The sequence below is a fragment of the Salvia splendens genome, chromosome 11 (assembly GCF_004379255.2).
Source record: "Salvia splendens isolate huo1 chromosome 11, SspV2, whole genome shotgun sequence".
Lineage (NCBI taxonomy): Eukaryota > Viridiplantae > Streptophyta > Magnoliopsida > Lamiales > Lamiaceae > Salvia > Salvia splendens.
In genome coordinates, this window is record NC_056042.1 from 12,194,226 (window position 1) to 12,217,889 (window position 23,664).

Below are 23,664 nucleotides of genomic sequence, written 5' to 3' on the forward strand. Positions count from 1 at the left end.
TCAAATAATTTAAAAAACTGACTATATAAGATCGACAGATGTAGACATGATATTCAGTTATTGGCAAGATTAGCGTGGCTAAATATATTATACGTTTCTTATTATTTATTTTTAACGGTCATTACAAAGTGGTCAGTATTCATGATTATGAGATAATATATAAAATAGTCCTAATAAAATCTTAAAAATATATAGGAGTATTGCATAAAGAGGATATTCAACATTCATGTTATTAGAGAGAGATCAAAGTTCTAAAGAAATGGTGATTGAAATAAAGGTTATCTCGATGGAAACAATCAAACCATCTTCTCCAACCCCAAAATCACTAGCAAAATATCACCTCTCATTTCTTGATAAATTAGCTCCCCCTATTTTCCCACAACTCGTCTACTTCTACTCATCAAACCCCAAAATCCCCAACTCCCTAAAATCGAACCACCTCAAAAAATCCTTGTCGGAAACCCTCTCCACATTCTACCCCCTCGCCGGCCGCCTCGTCGGCAACTCCCACGTCAACTGCAACGACGCCGGCGTCCCCTTCGCCGAGGCCGAGGCCAACTGCAACCTCTCTCAAATCGTCACCGATCCGGACCCCAAAAACACCTCCAAATTCGCAATCCCTCAAAAAGCCCTAGGCTTATGCTTGGCGGTGCAAGTCACCTATTTCCGGTGCGGCGGCACTGCCGTTGGAATCATGTTCCTGCACAAAATCGGCGACGCACTATCGCTCTTAATGTTCGCCAACGCGTGGTCCGCTGCCACCAGAGGCGGTGGCGTGCCGCCGCCGGTGTTCGACGCGGCCTCGTATTTCCCGCCACGTGACATCCCCGGGTACAACCCTACCTCGGGAATATTGAAGGAAGAAATCGAGGCTAGAATATTCAGATTTCCGGCGTCGAAAATCGCCGCTCTCCGGGAAAGGTACTATAGAAATTCATAGAATTCCATTCTAAAATCAATTGGTGATATGAAGAGTGTTATGTTAGAATTATACAATAATAATTTTAGTTACTAGCTCTTTGCAATGATGTGAGATCATTATTATACTTGGTCTGCCTGTCATTAATTATCACATGTTGATCTGACTCAGATTTTAAAAAATGTAAAGAAAAGTTAGTACTCCTTTCGTCCCACTCAAAAAAAAGAAAAATAAGAGAGATAGTAGTATATTAGGTGGAGTTGTTGAGTGGAGTAAAGTAAAGAAAAAAATAGTTAAATATTTTAACGAGGAAAAAAAAGTGTGAGTTTATTTCAAAAATAGAAAATGATCATCTTGATTGAGAGACAAACAAAGAATGAAATATGATCATCTTGAATTGGACGAGTGGAGTAGTTTATATGGATATTAGTTTTTGATTAAATGTGAGTGAAATAAATTAGTGAAATGTTGGGTCCATTAGACCATCCGCAATGGGGCGGACGATGGCACGCCCGATGGCGCGCATCGTCCGCGTCCGCCATCGTCCGGCCCATTACGGGTGCGTGACATAGGCCGCGGACGATCGTCGCGCCCTATACTAAGGGCACGGAGTATAGCGCGGACGGTGCCCATCGTCCGCCCCATTGCGGCCTACGCGGACGATGGCCGCGGACGATAGGCCATCGTCCGCGCTATCGTCCGGCCCACTGTGGGCTACGCGGACGATGGCACGCGGTTTCGTTTTTTATAAATAGAGTTCATTTGTAATTTCATTTCACGATTTCACTTTCGAAACTTATTACATTTACATAATTACTACGAAATGGATTCAAGTCCCAATAGTCCTATGTTTAGCGGAGAGGCGCGTTGACCGGGTACAGAACCCGGCGAATATCGTTCGTTCGACGCCGACACCCAGTACGATCCCGATTTCAGTACGGAATCGTACGGGTTGTCTAACATGGAGCCGTCTCCAAACCGACCAAGCGCTCCCTCCCGCCGTGACGCCGCAGCGGCCGATCCCGAACCCGCCGTGAACCGCTTCCGCCCCAGCCAAAAAGAAGCGGAACCGGCAGGGGGCGCAGAAGTTGCCGCCTCCCGGAAATTACGATGAGTACGCCCCCGGCCGTACGAACTACACCGACGACGAAACCCTCATTTTGGCCCGGTGTTGGGTAGATATATCGGAAGACCCAATTTTCACGAACAACCAGAGGCAGGTCGCGTATTTGGAGCGCATCGCCGGCCTCTACAATGAGGCCAAGCCGCCGACCGCGTACAAGCGCAAACGTGAGCAAATCCGCAAGCACTGGGATCAAGTAAAGAAGCAAGTGAACTTGTACGCGGCGGAGTTTGAGAAGTTCATACGGGCACAGCGGAGCGGCGAGAGCTTGAGCGACGTGCGCGCTAAAGCGTTGTTGTCGTACCGGTCGATGTACGGCGACTTCAAGCACGAGGCCATCTGGGCGCTCTTGAGGGACAAGCAGAAGTTCCAAGGTGGAATTCTGCACACTGGTGCGCCGAAGAGGACGAAGACCACCGAAGCTGGTGATTACACGAGCAGCGGCAGTGGCAATCACCCGGTTGACCTCAACCGGACGTATGTGGATGAAGGGAGTGCCGGCACACCGGTGTCCTCCCGGCGTCAAGGCTGCGACCCAAGGGGAAGGCGGCCGCGACCTCATCCTCGACCGCTGCAAACCCATCTCCGTTCCCGGAAACGCTCCCGACCCAGACGGCCACCGCGTTTGAGTCGTTGGCAACAACGTCGATGGCGAGGACGTTATTGCAGACGCACAAGGCCCTCAAGAAGTGTACCGACCCCGACGAAGCCGAATATCTCCGGGCGTTAATCGATGAGCTGCGTCGGAAGTTGGGAATTGCACGGACTTAGTTGTTTTTTTTTGTAAGTTGAATGGTGTAACTTTTTTTATTAATGCGTCGTCATTTGTTATTTAGACGTTTTTTATTTACTCGTTACTTGTTATTTGAAAACATTTAAATTAATTAAACAAAACAATAAAATGATGATGTGGCGCGCCATAGGGCGCGCCTTAGGGCGCCCCACTGCTGATGCCCTTACCAATAGTAATAAAAAGTATGACAAGTTTGGCGGAAAGACTGAAAAGTAAACTAGTGATAGGAAATGACAAACGGATATAGTAGTGCATTTTTGTTTCATTTTGCCAACACCCTTCGATTTTTATAGTGTTAGAGTAGCTCTCTATCGAGTTGGCCCAGATATATAGCTGAGTGAATCATTTGTCAGTTTCAGTCTAGATATACTATTTGGTAAATTAAATTTAATTCACTGTCACCGATCCGCTCAGATAACATGATAGAAATTCACATTGTTCTACTCTAAAACCAATTAATAGTTAGTTTTTGTTTCATTTGCCAACAGGTACACGGCTGCCTGCGGCGGCCACCGCCCGAGCCGGGTGGAGGCGCTGTCGGCCTTTATATGGACCCAGTTCATTTCAGCCACGGGCATGAAACCCGACCCGAATAAAATATACGCGGTCCTCCAGACCGTGAACCTACGGACCCGGGCCGACCCTCCTCTTTCGGAGCATCACTTCGGGAACATCTACGGGCTATCGACCGCGAGGCCGGAAGCCGGGGACGGAGGCGTGGAGCTCCTGCGGAAGATGCGGGAAGCCGTGGAAGCCGTGGACAGCGGCTACGTGGCTCGGCTGAAGGATGGTGAGAAGCATTTGGAGTTCATGAGCAAGATGTTGGTTCAAGACACAAAGGGGGAACTGGTGAGCTTCAACTTCACCAGCCTATGCAGGTTGCCGTTGTACGAAGCGGATTTCGGGTGGGGAAAACCCGTTTGGGTCGGGTTTAGCGGGTTCCCGTTCAAGAATTTAGTTACTTTTGTGGATACCAAGAGTGAGGGTGGAATAGAGGCGTTGGTTAATTTGAAGAAACGAGATATGGAGAAATTCCAAGCTTGTTTGGAGAATTTGCAAAGTAAACTGTGAATGAACATGATATGTAAATTCCAAGCTTGTTTGGAGGATTTGCAAAGTAAACTGTGAATGAACATGATATGTAGTGCGTGTAGTTCATGAGATTGAATCTCAGCTAATCCTAGATGAATAATCATGGTATAATTAGTCATAGTCAATCCAAGCTTCTAACTAAAATACACTTACAACTCCAATCTAAATTAGTATCTTGATACTATTTTATCTAGGAAACCGAACACCACCTAATTGTCTTATTCGTCGTCACTTTTCAATGCCAAATTAGATGAAATGTTTTTCAAATGTTAATTATCTTAGTTTACGTGTTAACTTTCAGTGTTTTGCACCACAAAACATTTTTTCTGAATTGTAATTCACTTTAAATATTAAAATGAATATTTAAAGTTATTAGTTAGGTTTAGATGCGTTCTTCTAAATTATACTCCACTCTCTAGAAATTAGAGACATTTAAGTGATTATTTTATATTTTTGAATTTTTTTGCAGACAAAGTATACCCTGCAATAGTTCGTTATGGAACTAAATAAAGCTATAATAAACTGTTTGGATTTTAATTAAGCTTTCTTACAAAATCTAATTATATTAAAAAAAATCCTTGAAAAAATAACCTTGTACGAGTGAAGATGATAAATATATTTGGAAAAAACTATTGTAAAAGTGAACAATTTCACTAAATGGGAAAAATGGGAAAAGAAAGAAAAAAAAAGAATGTGCATAGAGTAGTTATATGGGACCACTCTTAATAAATAAATACACAATGTGCATGGAGAACACGGATTTAGTTCACTATAAAGACGTTTTGATTCACAATACGAATTTTGAAAACACAGAGTGAAACAAAACGACATTATAGTGAACTAAATCGCTCTTATATTAAACTAAAATCATTCTTATAGTGAACTAAATTCATATTCTCTAGCTATGTATTTAAGATTAATTATACTTTAATCATCTTCATGTACACACATATGTTACAATATTTTTCTAAAACTTAATTTTAAATAATTAAAATAATATACTATAGTGTATGAGAAAATTGTGATGGAACACAAACATTATAACGGAAAAATTCTTTTTTTGGTAAAGCATGTAAATGGAATTTCATTTTAATGAAGAGCTTTTGTTGTATTCCGACTCAGGGAGTGACGCACAACCGTTATGCGTCGTTAATTGAGAAACGCATAACCATCATGCGTCGTTATTTAGTGACGCATAAGCATCATGCGTCTTTTATTAGTGACGCATAAGCATTATGCGTCTTTCCCTAGCGACGCATAATGCTTATGCGTCTTTGGCTAGTGACGCATAACGCTTATGCGTCTTCCGGTGGGTTTTAAAGCAGGCAGAGAATGCAGAACACTTCGTAGCACAGACAGAAAGCCGCGACCCAAACGACGATTCCCGGCAAATTCCGACGATTCCCAACAATTTCCGGCGAATTTCCACCATTTTACAACCATATTCCGGTAATTGTTCTTAAATTTGGCTAAATACATCATTTATTGCTTAATTTGTGCGGGTTTTCCGTAATTTAGCAAAATTAGGGTTTATGATGAAATTGAAGGATTTTTGGTTGATTTTTGTTGTTTTGTTGCCTATACTTAGGAATTATGATGAAATTAGGGGTTATGATGAAATTGATGGAATTTTTGGTCGATTTTCCGTAATTTGTGTATTTCATATGCATATTATTTAGAATTGTTGAGTTTTTATGAAAAAAATTGAATCTTGGGTAAATGTTTTGAAGTAGATGGTATCTGCAAGTTCCGAACAACAGTTATGTTATGGACCTGAGGATCCATCATTACTATTTCATCAAAACGAACACATTTCAGCATCATTGTTAGCAAATGGCACAGCAAATGTGTTGAGAGTTCGTAGGACGGAGAGTAAGGTTTGGGCAGTACCAATACATGAAAATGTGATGTATTGGCTTGATGTGTGGGGGTTCAGAGGCGTGGTTGAATGTGGAAGGCCGATGAGGATGGACAATGAGCTTATAACTGCCTTGATCGAGCGCTGGAGGCTTGAGACACACTGTTTCCACCTTCCAGTTGGTGAAGTTACCGTAACCTTACAGGATGTGCAAAGTTTGTGGGGTTTGAGAGCAGACGGTCGTGTTTTCACTGGTCGTGACTACCCTGTTGGATATGAAGATTGGCCCAACATATCGTCATGCGACCTTTGTGTAACTGAAACCTCCCACTTACATTCCCTCGCCTTTTCAGCGTCGGTGGTGCTGATGATGCCTGCCCCTGTTACTGTCGTTCCTGCTGGAAATTTGCATACTGCATGCCACCTTCTTAATTTGCTCTCGACGACCTGAAACTGTTTTTCATTCCACAAACTCCACATAGTTATAGCAGTCTTCACATGTAGTTTGGAATCAAATTTTGTTCCCAACACAATCCGATGCGGCTCATTCTCATCCTAGTACAAAAGGCTGTGTTCATTACCACCAACATCATTAGATACTCCAGACGGACGACTTGGTAATTCACGAAAGAATCTAAACTTCTTAGGATTGTACTCCGGAAGTGGTTGTTCACCTTGCATAACAGGTTTACATGCTACTATCTCATTATCAGAAATACCATCAACATCATCAGCACCATCACCATCACTGAGATGAGGGTCTGGCTCTGTCTCAGATTGTGGCCTTGGCTCACCAAGATCATCTGCAACATCTACCTCATCATTCAATCCAACACCAACATCAGCAACATCTACAACATCTCTCTGCTCATTCATACTACGATCAAAGCTCATATGCTCCACCCTAGCAGATGATCCAATACCACAATTAAAGCTCATTTGTTCAACCCTCGCAGATGATCCAATACCATAATCAACAACTGGTGGGATTTCTGAACTCCTCACAGGTGAATACTCAACAAATAATTCAATACACCCACTTTAATTTTGAGCATTGTTGAACATAAACATCACACTATCATCATTGCAAATCACAAAACATGTATAACTCATACAGGAAGCAAAGACTATACATTGTCTCCATAATAATTCAATTGTGTGTTGGTTCATATCTATTCTCATCGCATCACAGATCATTGCTACCAATTCAGAATAGGAAACACATGAATTTAATATGATGGAGCTCCTCGCACGAGGTGGTTCATAACCAATACCCATATGTGGTAGTTGAACTACTCTACCACCCCAATACAAACTCACAAATACTTGCATGATTTCTGCATAAAAAACATTTAAAACAACAATAATTATGGACATTTTTCCTACAAGCCCTAATTTTATAAATTGGGTAAAACTAACAAATGAAAGCAAAATAAACATGAATAATGATGAATGTAGCTAAATTGCTGAACAAATTACCGGATCTTATGGAGATAACGTTGGAAATTGCCGGAAATCGCCTGAAATCGCCGGAAACCCGAGAGAGGAAATGAAAGTGTAGTCTGTGCTCTGGTTCTGCCTTCTGTGTGTTAAAAGCTGACTGAAAGACGCATAAGGGTTATGCGTCATTCGGGTAAGACGCATAATTCTTATGCGTCTTTAAACGACGCATAACCCTTGTGCGTCATTAATGAAAGACGCATAAGGGTTGTGCATTTTATTAATAACGACGCATAACTCTTATGCGTCACTCCTCCATTTGGAATAAATCTAATCTCCTTCATTAAAATGGAATTCCATTAGTAATCTAAAACAAAAATAGAAAAGTCTCCATTATTACCCATATTTAGTTATTTATTTCTTCATGGTATGCATATTTGATTTTTATATAGACTTTTAGCCCTATTGTTTCCTATTGCACTCCAATTAATTTTTTTACTACTTCCTCTAAAATTCTATTGATTTGTATGCGAAATGAACATTATAGTTAGGGCTCGTTTAGTTTATAAAATTAAATCTTACAACTTAATTATAAGATAATTATATAATAATGAGTTATAGCCATCATTTTCAACTTAAATAATTCATATCTTAATTTTAAATAAATAATCATATAATCATTAGTCATAATAGAAGATAAACAAGTAGACAAGTAGTATATTTTAAATGTGCATGTGTGACATCGATCGATCAAATTGCAAAAAACACAACGAATTCAATATGTTGATCATCTGTTTTGTAACGTGTTTGATTTTGAATTTCATTTCATCAATCAATATACTCCGTACTCTCTTAGAATATGCACTTTCTAAATTTGGAAACTCATTTATCTCTAATGAGGTAGGACTCATTCTCTACTAACAATACTTTAATTATTTTTTCTGTCTTCATTTCTCTTACTTTACCAATTTTGCATTAAAACTCGTGTTGAACCTAAAGTGCATATTCTTTGGGGACGGAGATAGTATATATTAAAAGGAAACTTATACTTAGATCCTAATTTAATGCATGAAAAGAAAATAACGATATTGTTAAGTTGACGTTTAACGAAATCCCGACGAATTTATGATGATGCGTGAAATAGGATCTGGTTAATAGAAAACATATGTATATGAGATCCTAATCTATAGTTTGAGTTAATACAAAACATAATGACGTGCAATAAAATCCTTGAAAATAGTTATGTACCCAATCAAAATAAATCATGTATGTGTACATATAATATTAAATCATAATTAAGGAATTATCATGATTCTCTTAATAAATCATAGGTTGTGAGTGTAGAGGGAAAAATGGTGGCTACTGAAATCGAAAGAGAGATGACGGAAGAAGAGAAGATCGATGCATGGCTTCCAATCACATCTAGTCGAACGGCGAAGTGGTGGTACTCCACCTTCCACAACGTGACCGCCATGGTCGGGGCCGGCGTCCTTAGTCTCCCTTATTCAATGTCCAACATGGGATGGTAAACTATATCTCTTTTCTTTATGTTTTAGTCTCAGGGTCATGATATATGCATAACTTGTTGAAAAATGTTGAGATACAAACTTGTCGGGCGAAAATTACACGGTAAAACAAAGAGAAAATTGCACGGAAACAACTGAAAAGAAATTACACGGAAAAACTCATGGAAAGCGGTAAGCCGAGTCGAGGAGTCCTCTTTCCGCAAGACGAGATACCCCCCGGTAGTGCTCTCGGTTTGGCGTGTCGTCCCCAAAGATAAAACGGCTTCGTCTCTGAAGTAGTAGAACCGCTAGCAGCAAAGCTCCGGCGAACTGGAGTAAGGCGGGGGCAGAGCTTCGACGGGAAGATTATGTAGAGAGGGAAAGAGCGTGTATGAAAGAATGCTTGAGCTTCAATGGATGTGTGCCTATTTATAGGCCAAGTCCACCCACAGGGGTTGCTGGAGTCAACAGACATAATGTCTGTCATCAAGGCCATTGACTGTAACCGCCGGGGGTTACTGACTGGTGCACTAGCCGTCGGGAGCTGAAGAGAGACGATGCATCTGGACACACTACGCGACGGGATACACCATGGACCGTCGGGGTCCATCGAGTACCTTTTGTCTCCCGTTATGCGTCAGGGTCCAGCGGAGACCTTTTGTCTCTCGTTATGCGTCGGGGTTCAGCGGGAACCTTTTGTCTCCTGTTATGCGTCGGGGTCCAGCGGGGACCTTTTGTCTCCCGTTATGCGTCGGGGTCCAGCGGGGATAGCGTGAAGTTTGAGGTGGTCTAAAAAGAACAAGCGGGGCTTGAACCACGCTCAACGACCAGCTCCAAAGAACAACCCAAAGACCACCCAAAGACCAATTGCCAAGATCCAAGGCACAAGGCACAAGGTGCCTGGCGCCCGGTGCACGGGGCACGTGTCACGGTGCGCGGCTCGCGGGCGAGCGGCGGCGGCGCGCTTATGGGCTCTGTCACCCATCTTATTCCATGATAATTATTACACATAATAATTCATCTTATTAAATACTTCATCAAAGAAGTTTATCATCCCTGATGTGGGATAATTAATACTTAGTTAATTAATCTATTAGTTTTTCTCATAGCTCATTTCTAGCTTTATAATGACTAACTTTAATACATTATTTCTCACTCACCGAGAATCGGATTTGAGAAAATGAATACGTTACGGTCATCTACTCGGAACGTAAATCGATGCTATTGCATTTAATTTCACAAAATTAAATGTCTTGTAACATTTATTATTAGTCAAAGTCGTTTGACCAAGCACGATTCCAACAATCCCCACATGAATGGAAATTGCCAAATGCATATGTATGTAGATACAAGCTCAACCCTTAAGAGGTATGTAAGCATAAGGATATGTAGTTTCTGGCTTTGAACCATCCATAGTCAACACCATCGGATACACAGGTGGACTAATAGCACGATGCTTTGAACGATTCCTCCACGGCGTGCACTGAGAAAATGATGTTAACACTTAAACACCTCAACCTCATCCGTTCTCACGTTTTGTGTCCATTACAGGCCTTGGACACCACTTTGGATTCATAAGTGTATTGTTTGAAGCGGCCCCACTTCACACTTACATAGGTGATTCCTCGTTAAGTATCTTGCCATACTCGGTCTCCTTGAGAACTTCATCTCAACGAGATCCTTTAGGGATCATTAAAAGTCATAGACTTAACCTCATCACTAGGCAAGTTTTTTCAACACTCTATTACTCTCTAGGGAATAGATGTAGATGAGTGTTCACACGAATTCTCACAGCTTAGTTTTCCCATTGAACCAAGTTCTTGGGATCTCCAGTCATCATGGTTGGGTTACCACTATGACAATTCTTTAGTTTGTGGATTTCAAACTCATTCCCTCTAGCAATTTATTCATTTGATCACGATTTAACCCTTTGGTTAGCGGATCCGCTAGATTATCCAATGACTTCACGTAGTCAATTATAATCACCCATGTTGTGATCAAATGTCTCACGGTATTATGTCGTCGACGAATGTGTCAAGACTTACCATTATACAAGCCATTGTTTGCCCTCCCAATAGCGGCTTGGCTATCACAGTGAATTAACACTGGAGGCACAGGCTTTGACCAACATGGAATATCATCGAGGAAGTTTCTAAGCCATTCGGCTTCTTCCGCAACTTTATCTAAAGCTATGAATTCTGATTCCATGGTGGATCGGGCTATACATGTCTGTTTTGTGGATTTCCACGAGACAACACCACCCCCAATGGTAAAGACATATCCACTTGTCGAAAGTGAGTCTTTGTTATCGGATATTCAGTTTGCATCGCAGTACCCTTCAAGTACCGGGGGGTATCTCGAAAAGTGTAGCCCATGATTTTGAGTATACTTGAGATACCTCAAAGCTCTTACAAGAGCTTTCCAATGCTCTTTGCTTGGATTACTCGTATAACGGCTCAACTTGTTCACGGCGCAAGTAATATCAGGTTAGTGTAATTAGTAAGATACATAATGCATCCAATGACCCGTGCATAATCTTCTTGTGCAACGGGCTCACCCCTGTTCTTGGTCAAGTGAACATGGAGCTCTATAGGCATTTTAGCCGGGATGCCATCATAGGCGTTGAACCTCTTTAATACTTTCTCAACATAATCAGATTGTGTTAAGGTGATTCATTCGTATGTTCTTAGAATTTTCATTCCAAGAATTACATCGGCTAGACCTATGTTCTTCATGTCGAAGTTTCTCTTTAACATGGCTTTCATGTCGTTAATCACTTGGGTGTTACTACCCATGATTAACATGTCATCAACATAGAGACACACTATAAGGTATCCATTATTAGTGTTCTTAATGTAGACACATTTGTCACATTCGTTGATTTTAAATCCATTTGATAACATCACGTTATCAAATTTCAAGTGCCACTACAATATCACTTGTTTCAATCCACAGAGGGATTTAACCAGTTTGCATACCTTTTTCTCTAGTACAGGTACTACAAAACCTTCAGGTTGTTCCATATAGATTTCATCTTCGAGGTCACCATTTAGAAACGCAGTCTTAACATCTATTTGATAAATCTCAAGATTGTGTACAACAGCAATCGCAAGAAACACTCGAATTGATGTAATCCTCGTTACAGGTGAGTAGGTATCGAAGAAATCGTACCCTTCCTTTTGTTTAAAGCCTTTGACTACCAGTCGAGCTTTATACTTGTCCACTGTTCCATCGCCCTTAAACTTTCTTTTAAGGACCCATTTGCATCTTAAAGGTTTAGCCCCTTCAGGTAGATCAACCAACACCCACGTGTGGTTTAGTAAAATTGAATCAATTTCGCTTTGAACAGCTTCTCTCCAATGCAACACGTCTGGGCCAGCAAAGGCTACTTTTATCGATGTTGGTTCTTCATCCAACATAAATGCAATATAGTCAGGACCAAATGTCTTTGGTGTTTTGACCCTGCTACCACGCCTTAGTACCGCATCGTTTGGATCTGGCCTTATTCGCTTGCGCGATTCTGGCTCTTCATCTACTGATTTAGAACTAGTGGTTTCATCCTCAATTCTCGTCTCAGAATTGGGTGCAATATATTCCTTGTCTTTGAGAGGAAATATATTTTCAAGAAATATAGCATTTCTTGACTCGATTGTTGTTCCCACGGTCACAGTCGGTATTTCAGACTTATGGACAACAAATCGATATACACTACTATTAAGTGCATACCCAATAAAGATGCAGTCAACCGTTTTAGGACCGATTGTAACTTCTTTGGGCGGATGAACCATCACCTTTGCGAAACACCCCCACACTTTGAGGTATTTGTAGGATGGCTTCCTTCACTTCCACAACTCATAAGGAGTAACGTCCTTACCTTTGCGTGGGATTTTGTTTAGGGTGTAGTTGGCTGTCAAAACAGCTTCCCCCCACATGTTCTGGGGCATCCCCGAACTGATCAGTATCGCATTCATCATCTCTTTGAGAGTTCGATTCTTGCGTTCTGCAACACCATTAGATTGTGGTGAGTATGGAGCAGTCGTTTGATAAATTATACCACTTGCGTTGCATAAGTCATCTAACGGGGCTACGTATTCACCTCCTCTATCACTTTGAATCATTTTGATTTTACATCCAAGTTGATTCTCGACTTCGTTCTTATAATTTTTGAACCCTTCTATTGCTTCGTCTTTACTTCTTAAAAGATAGATGTAATAATATCTTGTGATATCATCTATGAATGTGATAAAGTATTTTTTACCACCTCTCGTTTGCACCATTTTAAGTCACATACGTCCGTGTGAATTAATTCAAGGGGTTTTGTGTTCCGTTCAACCGAATGAAACGGTAACTTAGTCATTTTCGCCTCAAGACAAGTTTCACATTTGTATTGAGTTTTTACTTCATTTGCCTTTAGTAAATCTAAACTTACTAATCTTTTAATGACATTTGGATTTACCTGTCCCTATCTATTGTGCCACAAGTTAGAACACTCAGTCAAGTAAGAAGAAGTAGATGCATTCTTATTATTAGCCAATGGCTTAGGGACATGACGTGTAGCTACACTAAGCTTGAAAAGTCCGTCGGTTACAAAACCTTTTCCGAGTGACTTTCCAAACTTGTACAAAGAAAACCTATCAGATTCGAATACAAGTTCAAACCCCTTATTCATTAGTATTGATCCCGACACTAGGTTCTTGCGGATGTCCGGGACGTGCAGCACATCCTTCAAAGTGATGAAGTGATGGTGACGCCAGACGTCATCATGAGAATCACGTCCCCAATGCCGAGAACTTGAGACGAGGCTTGATTCCCCATATTGATTTTCCTCCCTTCAACAGCGGCGTAAGAGGCGAACTTGCTTTTATCGGCACAGACGTGGGCAGTAGCTCCAGTGTCGATATACCAACCACCTTTGTTATCAACAAGGTTGACTTCTTCCGTAACCACAGCAACAAGGTCACATTCATCCCAGTCCTTGAACTCTTTTTCAACTACATGGGCAGTCGGCTTCTTCTTCGGCTTGCGGCAGTCTTTGGAAAGGTGGCCAGGTTTACCACAGTTGTAGCAGTTGCCTTCAACCTTCCTAGCAGGTTGTTTCCTCTTGCCCTTGTCCTTTGCAGTTGGATGGGAGATTTGTTGAAGGGACCTCCCCGCTCCAACAGATTGGCCTTTGCAACAGGTGGGCCATGGCCCTTAGCCGAATCATCGCGTTTGCACACGTCTGACTTGATGCGCAACTTCACGATCAAGTCTTCAAGATTCATCTCCTTTCGCTTGTGCTTAAGGTAGCTCTTGAAGTCCTTCCAGCCGGGTGGAATCAAGTAGGGTCATTCCCTCGGCGGCGAGGTCGTGGATGATCAGCTGGAACTCTTGCACTTGGTTCATGATTGGTCGGGAATCGACCATTTTGTAGTCCAAGTACTTGGCTATTACAAATTTCTTAGTGCCCGCATCATCACTACGATACTTCTTATCTAGCATTTCCCACACTTGTTTTGATGTGGGAATAGTGCAATACACGTTGTAGAGACTATCATCTAAAGTACTTAAAATAAAGTTTTTACAAAGATAGTCTCCTTTGCGCCAAGAGTCATACTCGACGTACATCTCAACGCGTGCCTCGTCCTCACTTGGCGGGGTTTGTTCATTCTCCTTGAAGAAGTTCACGACGCCCAACATTGTTAGGTAGAACAACATTTTCTGTTGCCATCTATTGAAATCCGTTCCCGTCAACTTCGATGGCTTCTCGGCCGGAGGCACCATCCTTGGTGTCATTGGTGCCGAGTTTGTCCCATGAAAGGGACCAAGTCCGTTGCCCCCGTAAGAGCTAACAATTGGTTGGGGCACAGTACCCCCCATAGTTGCGTGGAGCATGGAGGCCCCCGCATTCGTGCCAATCCCAAAGGATCCAGCTCCCGTACCGACCCCGAAGGATCCATCACCCGTGCTGCCCCCGAAGGAGCTAGCACTCATGTTGACCCCGAAGGATCCAACACTCGACCTAATGAAGGATCCAATTGAACCACTGAAAGTGGAACCGATCGATCTACTCGAGGTGAATTCGGAAACCGTCCCAAAGGGGTTGTCAAACACCCAAGGGGTTGTTGAGGAAGAAGTTGAAAAGCCAGGAGTCGGAATCATCGTTACATTCGACGTGTTGACGAGTGCAACGGGGGTCACAGTGGATGGAACGGTGGCCGCGGCGGTAGACGAGTCAGTCGATATTTCCAAGCAAAGGTGTTGCTTAGGTTCAGTTGGTGTGTGTAAACTCCTTTAGTGGCAAGAATATCTCGTCTTGCGAATGTTGAAAATTGTTGAGATACAAACTTGCCGGGCGAAAATTACATGGTAAAACAAAGAGAAAATTACACGGAAACAACTGAAAAGAAATTGCACGGAAAAACTTGTGGAAAGCAGTAAGACGAGTCGAGGAGTCCTCTTTCCGCAAGACGAGATACGCCCCGTTAGTGCTATCGGTTTGGTGTGTCGTCCTAAAGATAAAACGGCTTCGTCTCTAAAGTAGCAGCAGAGTTCCCGCGAACGGGAGTAAGGCGGGGGCAGAGCTTCGACGGGAAGATTATGCCGAGAGGGAGAGAGCGTGTATGCAAGAATGCTTGAGTTTGTTATGTTGAATGCAATGGATGCATGCCTATTTATAGGCCAAGTCCACCCGCAGGGGTTGCTGGAGTCAACAGACATAATGTCTGTCATCAAGGCCATTGACTGTAACCGCCGGGGGTTACTGACTGGTGTACTAGCCGTCGGGAGCTGAAGAGACACGATGCATCTGGACACACTACGCGACGGGATACACCATGGACCGTCGGGGTCCATCGGGGACCTTTTGTCTCTCGTTATGCGTCAGGGTCAGCGGGGACCTTTTGTCTCCCGTTATGCATCGGGGTCCAGCAAGAATCTTTTGTCTCCCGTTATGCGTCGGGGTCCAGCGGGGATAGCGTGGAGTTTGAGGTGGTCTAAAAAGAACAAGCGAGGCTTGAACCACGCTCAACGACCGGCTCCAAAGAACAGGGTCCAGCGGTAATCTTTTGTCTTCCGTTATACGTCGGGGTCCAGCGGGGACCTTTTGTCTCCCGTTATGCGTCGGGGTCCAGCGGGGATAGCGTGGAGTTTGAGGTGGTCTAAAAAGAACAAGCGGGGTTTGAACCACGCTCAACGACCAGCTCCAAAGAACAGCCCAAAGACCACTCAAAGGCCAATTGCCAAGATCCAAGGCACAAGGCGCCCGGTGCACGGGTCACGGTGCGCGGCTCACGGGCGGGCGGCTGCGGCGCATGCGTGTGGGCTCTGTCACCCATCTTATTCCACTATAATTATTACACATAATAATTCATCTTATTAAATATTTCATCAAATAAGTTTATCATCCCCGATGTGGGATAATTAACACTTAGTTAATTAATCTCTTAGTTTTTCTCATAGCTCATTTTTAGATTTATAGTGACTAACTTTAATACATTATTTCTCACTCATCGGGAATCGGATTTGAGAAAATGAATATGCTACGGTCATCTACTAGGAACGTAGATCGGCGATATTGTATTTAATTTCACAAAATTAAATGTATTGTAACATTTATTATTAGTCAAAGTCGTTAGACCAAGCATGATTCCAACATAACTAAATCAAACAAAAGTCATTTTTAGATTGTTTTAATTCATACGAGAGACATAAGATCGTATGAACTAAAATGATCTTAAAATGACCTTCGTAGTCATATGAACTAAAATGATCTAAAATTGACATTGGTATTATATATTTAGGGGATCGGGTAGCGTGGTCATGGTAATGTCATGGGTCATAACTCTGTACACTCTGTGGCAAATGCTGGAGATGTATGAGATGATTCCAGGTAAACGGTTGGACCGGTACCACGAATTAGGGCAAGTGTCCTTCGGTGAGAAACTTAGGCTCTACATTGTGTTGCCTATACAAATAGTGGTGGAAGTTAGCACTTGCATCATCTGCGTGGTCACCGGTGGCAAATCATTGCAGAAATTCCACAACACCATTTGTCCGGACTGCAAGAACATCAAGCCACCTACTTCATCATGATGTTTGGCTCCGTTCAATTCGTCTTCTTGTTTCTACCTAACTTCAACTCCATCTCCGGCATCTCCCTTGCAGCCGCCGTCATGTCCCTAGTGTAAGTTAACCCAGAAATAGTCCCAACTGTGGACTGCACAAGTTTTAATTCAAAATTAGTAAAGTATGAGAGAGAAATAGATAAAATAGGAAGACATAAAGAGAAAATGTATAAATTATGAGATAAATTTAGAGTAACTTTCCATTTTTAGTATGAGACTAATTTTTGCTAAAATGTGAAAATTATTATGGTGATCTTAATATCAGGTGCTCGATCGCATGGATGGCGTCCCTAGCAAAAGGGGCATCAGAGAACGTCTCGTATGGTTTGAGGGGGAAGAACATGTCGGAGAATACTTTTAACTTCTTCAATGCGTTGGGGGACATTGCGTTCGCCTTCGCTGGCCACAATGTGGTGTTGGAGATTCAGGCGACCATCCCGTCCACGCCCGAGAAGCCCTCCAAGAAGCCCATGTGGAAGGGGGTCGTTGTAGCCTATTTCGTGGTCTTCATATGCTACTTCCCGGTTGCCTTTTTTGGATACTATGTGTTTGGAGACAAAGTCGACGACAACATTTTGATGACCCTCGAGAAGCCTGCGTGGCTCATTGCATCTGCCAATATATTTGTTTTCATTCATGTTGTCGGAGGCTATCAGGTTCACCATCCTTCACACTTTACTCTCTCTTCTCTCTCCGGGTTTTTTTAAGAATTGGGTTTTTTTGTTAAAATATGAAGATGGTATGTTAGCTAGTGGGTATGGTATTTGAAGTTTGATTCATGTTTTATATGTGTAGATATATGCCATGCCATGCCATGCTAGTTTTTGACATGATGGAGACTTTCTTGGTGAAGCAAATGAAGTTTAAGCCTTCGGATGTGTTGCGTTTCACAACTCGTACGTTATATGTTGGTAAGGCTTCATCAATGTATTAAATAAATAAGATTTTTGAATGATTTTATTTGAAGATGTTTAATATTGGTGGGCAACTTTATAATGTTTGCAGGCCTAACAATGTTCATAGGCATGACAATCCCCTTTTTTGGTGGTTTGCTTAGATTCTTTGGTGGATTTGCTTTGATCCCAACAACATACTTTATAAGTGGAAGGATGCATAAGTTTTTAGAATTAAAATTGAGATATTATGAGATTTATTGACATTTATACTCTTTTTTAGCTTCCTTGCATAATATGGCTCATTTTGAAAAAGCCCAAAACGTTTAGCTTTTCCTGGTGGCTTAATTGGCTAAGAGCATTAGCAATGGGGCGCCCTTAGGCGCGCCCTAAGCACCGCAATGTCATGATTTTTATCCTCCTACCCTCCCACCTGCAGTGTGGCGCCCTAAAGCGCGCCCTATGCATTTTCTTTTATTTGAATATTTAAATAACTACAAAATTTGGGAAAAAATTTCATTTCATTTATAAAAATTAATACATTACAATACGAATTAAAAAAATACGCAAACTCAGCGACGGCGGTTACGGGCCCATACTTCTTCAATCATGTCATTCATGAGCTGGGCATGGTCTTGTTGGTTGCGCATTGAGGCCTGTCTAGATAGAACATCGTTGAAGCCCGTCGGTAATCCTCTAGCGGGGGGCCCGATCGCCGTGCTGGACGAGCTAGATGCACCTTCATCATCGTTCCAGTCGGTGATGGTCCCACCTTCATGCTCGACTATCATGTTGTGCATGATTATGCACGCATACATGACATCGGCGATGGCTTCCATGAACCAGAGACGAGCCGGCCCTTTCACAATTGCCCACCGTGCTTGGAGCACACCAAATGCCCGCTCGACATCCTTCCGCGCCGCCTCCTGCTTTTGTTCAAATAAAACCCTCTTATCATCAATTGGGCAGCTGATCGTCTTCACAAAAACAGGCCACCGTGGGTATATGCCATCGACCAAGTAGTACCCCATGTGGTATTGGCGCCTATTGGCAGTGAACTCGATGGCCGGGCCATTGCCATTGCATTGCTCGGTGAAGAGGGTGGATGAGTTGAGGACGTTAATGTCGTTGTTCGACCCGGCCACGCCGAAGTAAGCATGCCAGATCCAGAGCCGATGGTCAGCGACGGCTTCGAGGATCATCGTCGGGTGGCTGCTCTTGTATCCACTAGTGCATTGGCCTCTCCACGTCGTCGGACAATTCTTCCACTCCCATTGCATACAGTCGATGCTCCCTAGCATCCCAGAAAAGTCGTGCGCTGTCTCATGCATCTTCATCAGGCCCTGGCAATCAATGGCAGTCGGTCTGCGCAAATATGTGTCGCCGTAGGCCTCCACAACTCCCCTACAAAATCTCTTCAGGCACTCCCGGCCTGTTGTCTCCCCAACGTGAAGGTACTCGTCGAAAATGTCCGTCGTGGTACCGTAGGCCAACTGACGGAGTGCAGCCGTGCACTTTTGCAACGGTGTAAGGCCGGGTCTGCCGACGCCATCTTCCCGATACGTCATGTATTCATCACGTGACGACAAAGTCCGGACAATGCTGAGAAAAAGGTAACTCGGCATTCTAAACCGGCGGTGGAAAACGGTCGGTCCCCACCGTGGTTGCTCGGCAAAATAGTCTGCAATCAGACGTTGGTGAGCTTCCGCGTGGTCGCGTCGGACAACTGTCCGACGAATAGGCCTGTGGATCTGCTCCGCTGCCGCCGCCGCCTCCTTGCGCAGCATTTCGACTAAGCATTCCACCATGGCCTCTTCAACGGCTGCATCTAAGGCTTCCGAGGTCGGACTACCTGACTTCGAGGAACTAGAACTAGTGTCGTCGTCGTGGTTCATTTTGGTATGTGAGAGAGGTAGAAATGTGAGAGATGAGAGAAATGAGAGAGGCGAGATGTTCGTATGAACAAGTGAATGAGAAACGAGGTTTAAATAGACAAAAATTCGGAAAAAAAACGCGTGTCATCGTCCGCGCCAATCGTCCGCCTAGCCCACAATGGTGCCCGATGCCGCGGACAATTGCCTATCATCCGCGACCATCGTCCGCCAAGCCCACAATGGTGCCCGATGCCGCGGACGATGGCGCAGACGATAGGCTATCGTCCGCGCTTCTTCCGCGCCCGAAGCTTAGGGCGTGGGCATAGGGCGCGCCATATGGCGAGCACCCACAATGGAGGAATCGTCAGCGCCCGAGGCCTATGCGTGCCATCGTCCGCCGAGCCCACAATGGTGCCCGATGCCGCGGACGATGGCCTATCGTCCACGACCATCGTCCACCGAGCCCACAATGGTGCCCGATGGCGCGGACGATAGACTATCGTCCGGCTTCTTCCGTGCCTGAAGTTTAGGCCGTGGGCATAGGGCGCGCCATATGGCGAGCACCCACAATGGAGGCATCGTCCGCGCCCGAGGCCTATGCGTGCCATCGGCGCCCCATTATGGGTGCCCTAAGTTTTAATCTAATGCAAAGTCAATATTTTGCAAATCATATTTCTTACTGACTAATGATTGATTGGTCTGAATTTATAGATATTCATTGTTATTGGAGTGTTACTGATGATTGTGGCACCAATTGGAGGGTTGAGGAACATTATTCTATCGGCCAAAACTTACAACTTCTACCAATGACAGTTGAATCACAAAATCCAGTAAATCAGAAATAAGTTGTTACTTCTTGGGATGATTATTTTTATTATTAGTTTCTTCTAATTCTTGCAGATTTTCATAGTGAAGAAGAATATCACTAGTTAGCATCAATTATCATTTTTAATTAGTGTCAGTTATGGGCAGGTAGCTTTGTTGATGACTTATTGATAAGGATTCCCAAGAAGAATAACTCAATTTTTACTTTTTCATCTCTCTTATTGTTCTCTCTTCATTAATTTACAAAACAATACTAAAAAAAATTTCGTGTTGATTCTCAAATATTTCATATTTTATAGGACGGAGGGAATGATGACATCATTCTGACTTCAACTTTAAATATCATAATCGAACTAGCAGTTCTAGCTAGCTTGCTCATTCTTCATGTGTTCGTTTATTCGATTCAATCTTCAGATCTTCTAATTTAATCTAGATCATGCATTAGCACTCTTGTGTAGACAAGACTTGTCGAAGTGAAATTAATAAGACATAAAGAAAGAGAAAAAACAAGAGTGTAGATTTTTCTTTCGTTAAACCAATTAACACAAAAGTCTTTTCTTTTATAAAATGATGATAAACACCTTTTTAAGAATGAAAAACATTTTACGGTTGTAGGAGAATATCTTTGGCCTGCAAATCCACCATTCAAGATTATAAAATATACGAAAAAGTATGTCATTTCATCACCAGTTCATCCTTATTTTCTTCTATTGTATTCCTACAAATTAAACTTTCATGTAATTTTTTTCCTTTAGCTATAAAATAATCGAGCTAAGATAGGTGATGCATATTTTAGAGTATCTAATTCAGTTTAGACAAGATATCAAGTTTAATAAATTAACTTTAATAATACTACAATACTATAAGAATATATCGTCGTAAGTAGTATTTCAAGTGTTGATCCACAGGGAGGTGAAAGATTGTTTAAACTGTCACGAACGCACTTTGCTAAAGATAGCGAAGGTGGGTAAACCGCGACTAATGAGATGGATTAAAGAAGCGTGGAAAGAAAGGGGTAAAAACTTGAGAAACTTGCCTAAAGACCAAATAGAATAATATCATAGAATAGAAGCCTAGTACTTATATTACATAGTCTTAGAAATAGAAATAACATCTCATCAGAATAAATCAAAGTTCGATGGTGAGATTATATGATTCTCAATTAACAAAACACATCGGAATACGTCCTTGTTAAACGACTTCATGTATGAAGACACGAAGCATTGGAAGATCCACTTGGTTAAGCCATCAACAGTAACACACATGGGTTTTCTTAAAAGGCCCGAGCTTACTAAATTCATTTGTGAGCTAAAAGTTCGTTTGCGCAGACTAAGTTCTTTCATCATTCATCATTCGTCATTCATCATTCATCATTCCATCGTGCCGGGAAGGTGACCACCTTCCGCGGACCCCATAGCCGGCCAACCCTCTTGGATGGCTCACAGCCCTCGCGCGCTCTATTCTGAATAGGATTTTGTGGTCCTATTGTGAACCTAATTTGTTACAACGTTTTGGGCTTCGCCAAACCATCAAGCATATAGTCCAACAGATAGGCGTCATAAATAAACATTTTATGGCATGACAACAACTTGTAAAAAACATAGCTACATTTTGAGAAAAGATGATATTTCATAATTTCACATAGTATTTGATTTATATCCACACTAATGTGCTGGAGATTAAAAGAAAGCCCACCTGATGTGCTTATTTTCAGTTAACAATTCCCGTGTTGGCCTCACTTTGCCATCGAGCAAAATTGCCTTTAACATTATATAGCGTAGCACGCTAATTAGTACTTGAATTAAATTCTTTTGAGAAAAAGAATGCATGCCAGCTTTTCCTCCTTGGTTGTTCTGCAAACTTTGAATCTGTATTTCCCAGACCGGAGAGCTGAGGCAGCGCCTCTCTCCTTCCTCGTCCGCGGTGCTACCGCCGCCTTGCTCATGGCTCCTTCGCCGCTCACCCCCCTTAGCCGGCGCATCAATCGCCTGCGGATCTCACCGGTTGCACGGCTAGCGGAGTCGCCGTCTACTGCTGCCTGTCGTGGCTGCCCTAAGGAGCCATTGCGGCATTTTTCGAGCTCCATCGCCAACCCTAGTTTTGATCTCCATTTTGGTGATGATTGAGATGGAACAAAATGGCTGATCTCACAGCCTCAATCTGTAGTCTGTGTTGGGGTTTGGTGCCACTTATACAGTGGAAGTGATGTTAGGAAGACTTGTACAAAACAAATAAATCAGATAAGGATCTACTTGATCGATTATGCGATTAATCAATTCGCATGTTAAACAGATAATTGCATGTTAGAACGCAAATTATTCATGCTTCAAGAAATTAAATCCTAAACATGAATATTACGGTTTAGAGTTACCAGTTTGATTCTCCAAAGAATCATCGATTGCTTGCGCCTTCTCCACGTGATAATCTTCAATACTAGACCACGGATTTTCTGACTGGTTCCCGAACTGTATCTCGATATCAGGGTGGGCTGATCTTATCAAAATACTAGGACTCGAATAAAGAACACAGAAAAATTCCTCAAGGGGGAGGAGCTGAAAAATCGTCCTCTTCTGATAGAGAGGGGGACGAAAATAATGTAGAGAATTAATGAATAATTATGTCTCCTTTATTCTCCTATTTATATAAAGTTACATATTTGGCCCAGTCAGGGATATATGGAAGGTTTTGGATATGGCATCCCCCAATTAACTTTTTACTAATTAAATTAAACCCACAATTTAATACAAGCTTATATTGGAATATTACGAGCAGCCACTACAGAAGTAATATTGCCCTGCCCATCCAAATCCGAAATTATAAGTAATCTGGGTTTCCATTTTGTTTATTCATTTCCCGCGCTTAAGATAAAAATGTCCATTAATTAATTAGTGTCTGCTATAGACTTAATTAATTTACATCTTTTAATTCCAAGAGTGGACTTAGCAAGAAACACTTATTTATTATTCATAGAATAATTAAATTCCAACTGGCCAGTTTCTGAATAATAAACCTTGTTCGAGCTCCTATTGAGGACATTATCAAACCAGACTCACCAGGCGCGCGATTCAACATAATAGCAATCTTAGCACCGCTAGATATTAATTACCACTACCCAATATATCAGGATTATTGGGTTGCGAAAAACCTGTACCATTTGATAAATCAAAGTAATTCATAATCAATAATGCATGCTCAATGCTAACGGATGTTGATTAAGAAATAGTTGTTTATCAAATC

The 23,664-nt window shown here is 42.4% G+C and overlaps 1 protein-coding gene and 1 pseudogene across 1 annotated transcript; both read left to right on the top strand.

Annotated features, from left to right (window-relative positions):
* Nucleotides 1-244: 244 nt before the first annotated feature.
* Nucleotides 245-3,926, top strand: LOC121754973 (stemmadenine O-acetyltransferase-like). Its single transcript, XM_042150260.1, has 2 exons — nt 245-921; nt 3,324-3,926. Exons 1-2 carry the CDS (start codon nt 260-262, stop codon nt 3,904-3,906), a joined length of 1,245 nt encoding a protein of 414 aa, XP_042006194.1. The 5' UTR covers nt 245-259; the 3' UTR covers nt 3,907-3,926.
* Nucleotides 3,927-8,595: 4,669 nt separating this feature from the next.
* LOC121754898 lies at nt 8,596-20,412 on the top strand (annotated as a pseudogene).
* Nucleotides 20,413-23,664: the final 3,252 nt, after the last annotated feature.

Excerpts from the sequence above, each read along its gene's own strand:
- LOC121754973 (XM_042150260.1), top strand. The coding sequence starts at position 260 with ATGGTGATTGAAATAAAGGTTATCTCGATGGAAACAATCAAACCATCT. Across the intron at positions 922-3,323 it reads ATCGCCGCTCTCCGGGAAAG|GTACACGGCTGCCTGCGGCG; the intron begins GTACTATAGAAA and ends ATTTGCCAACAG.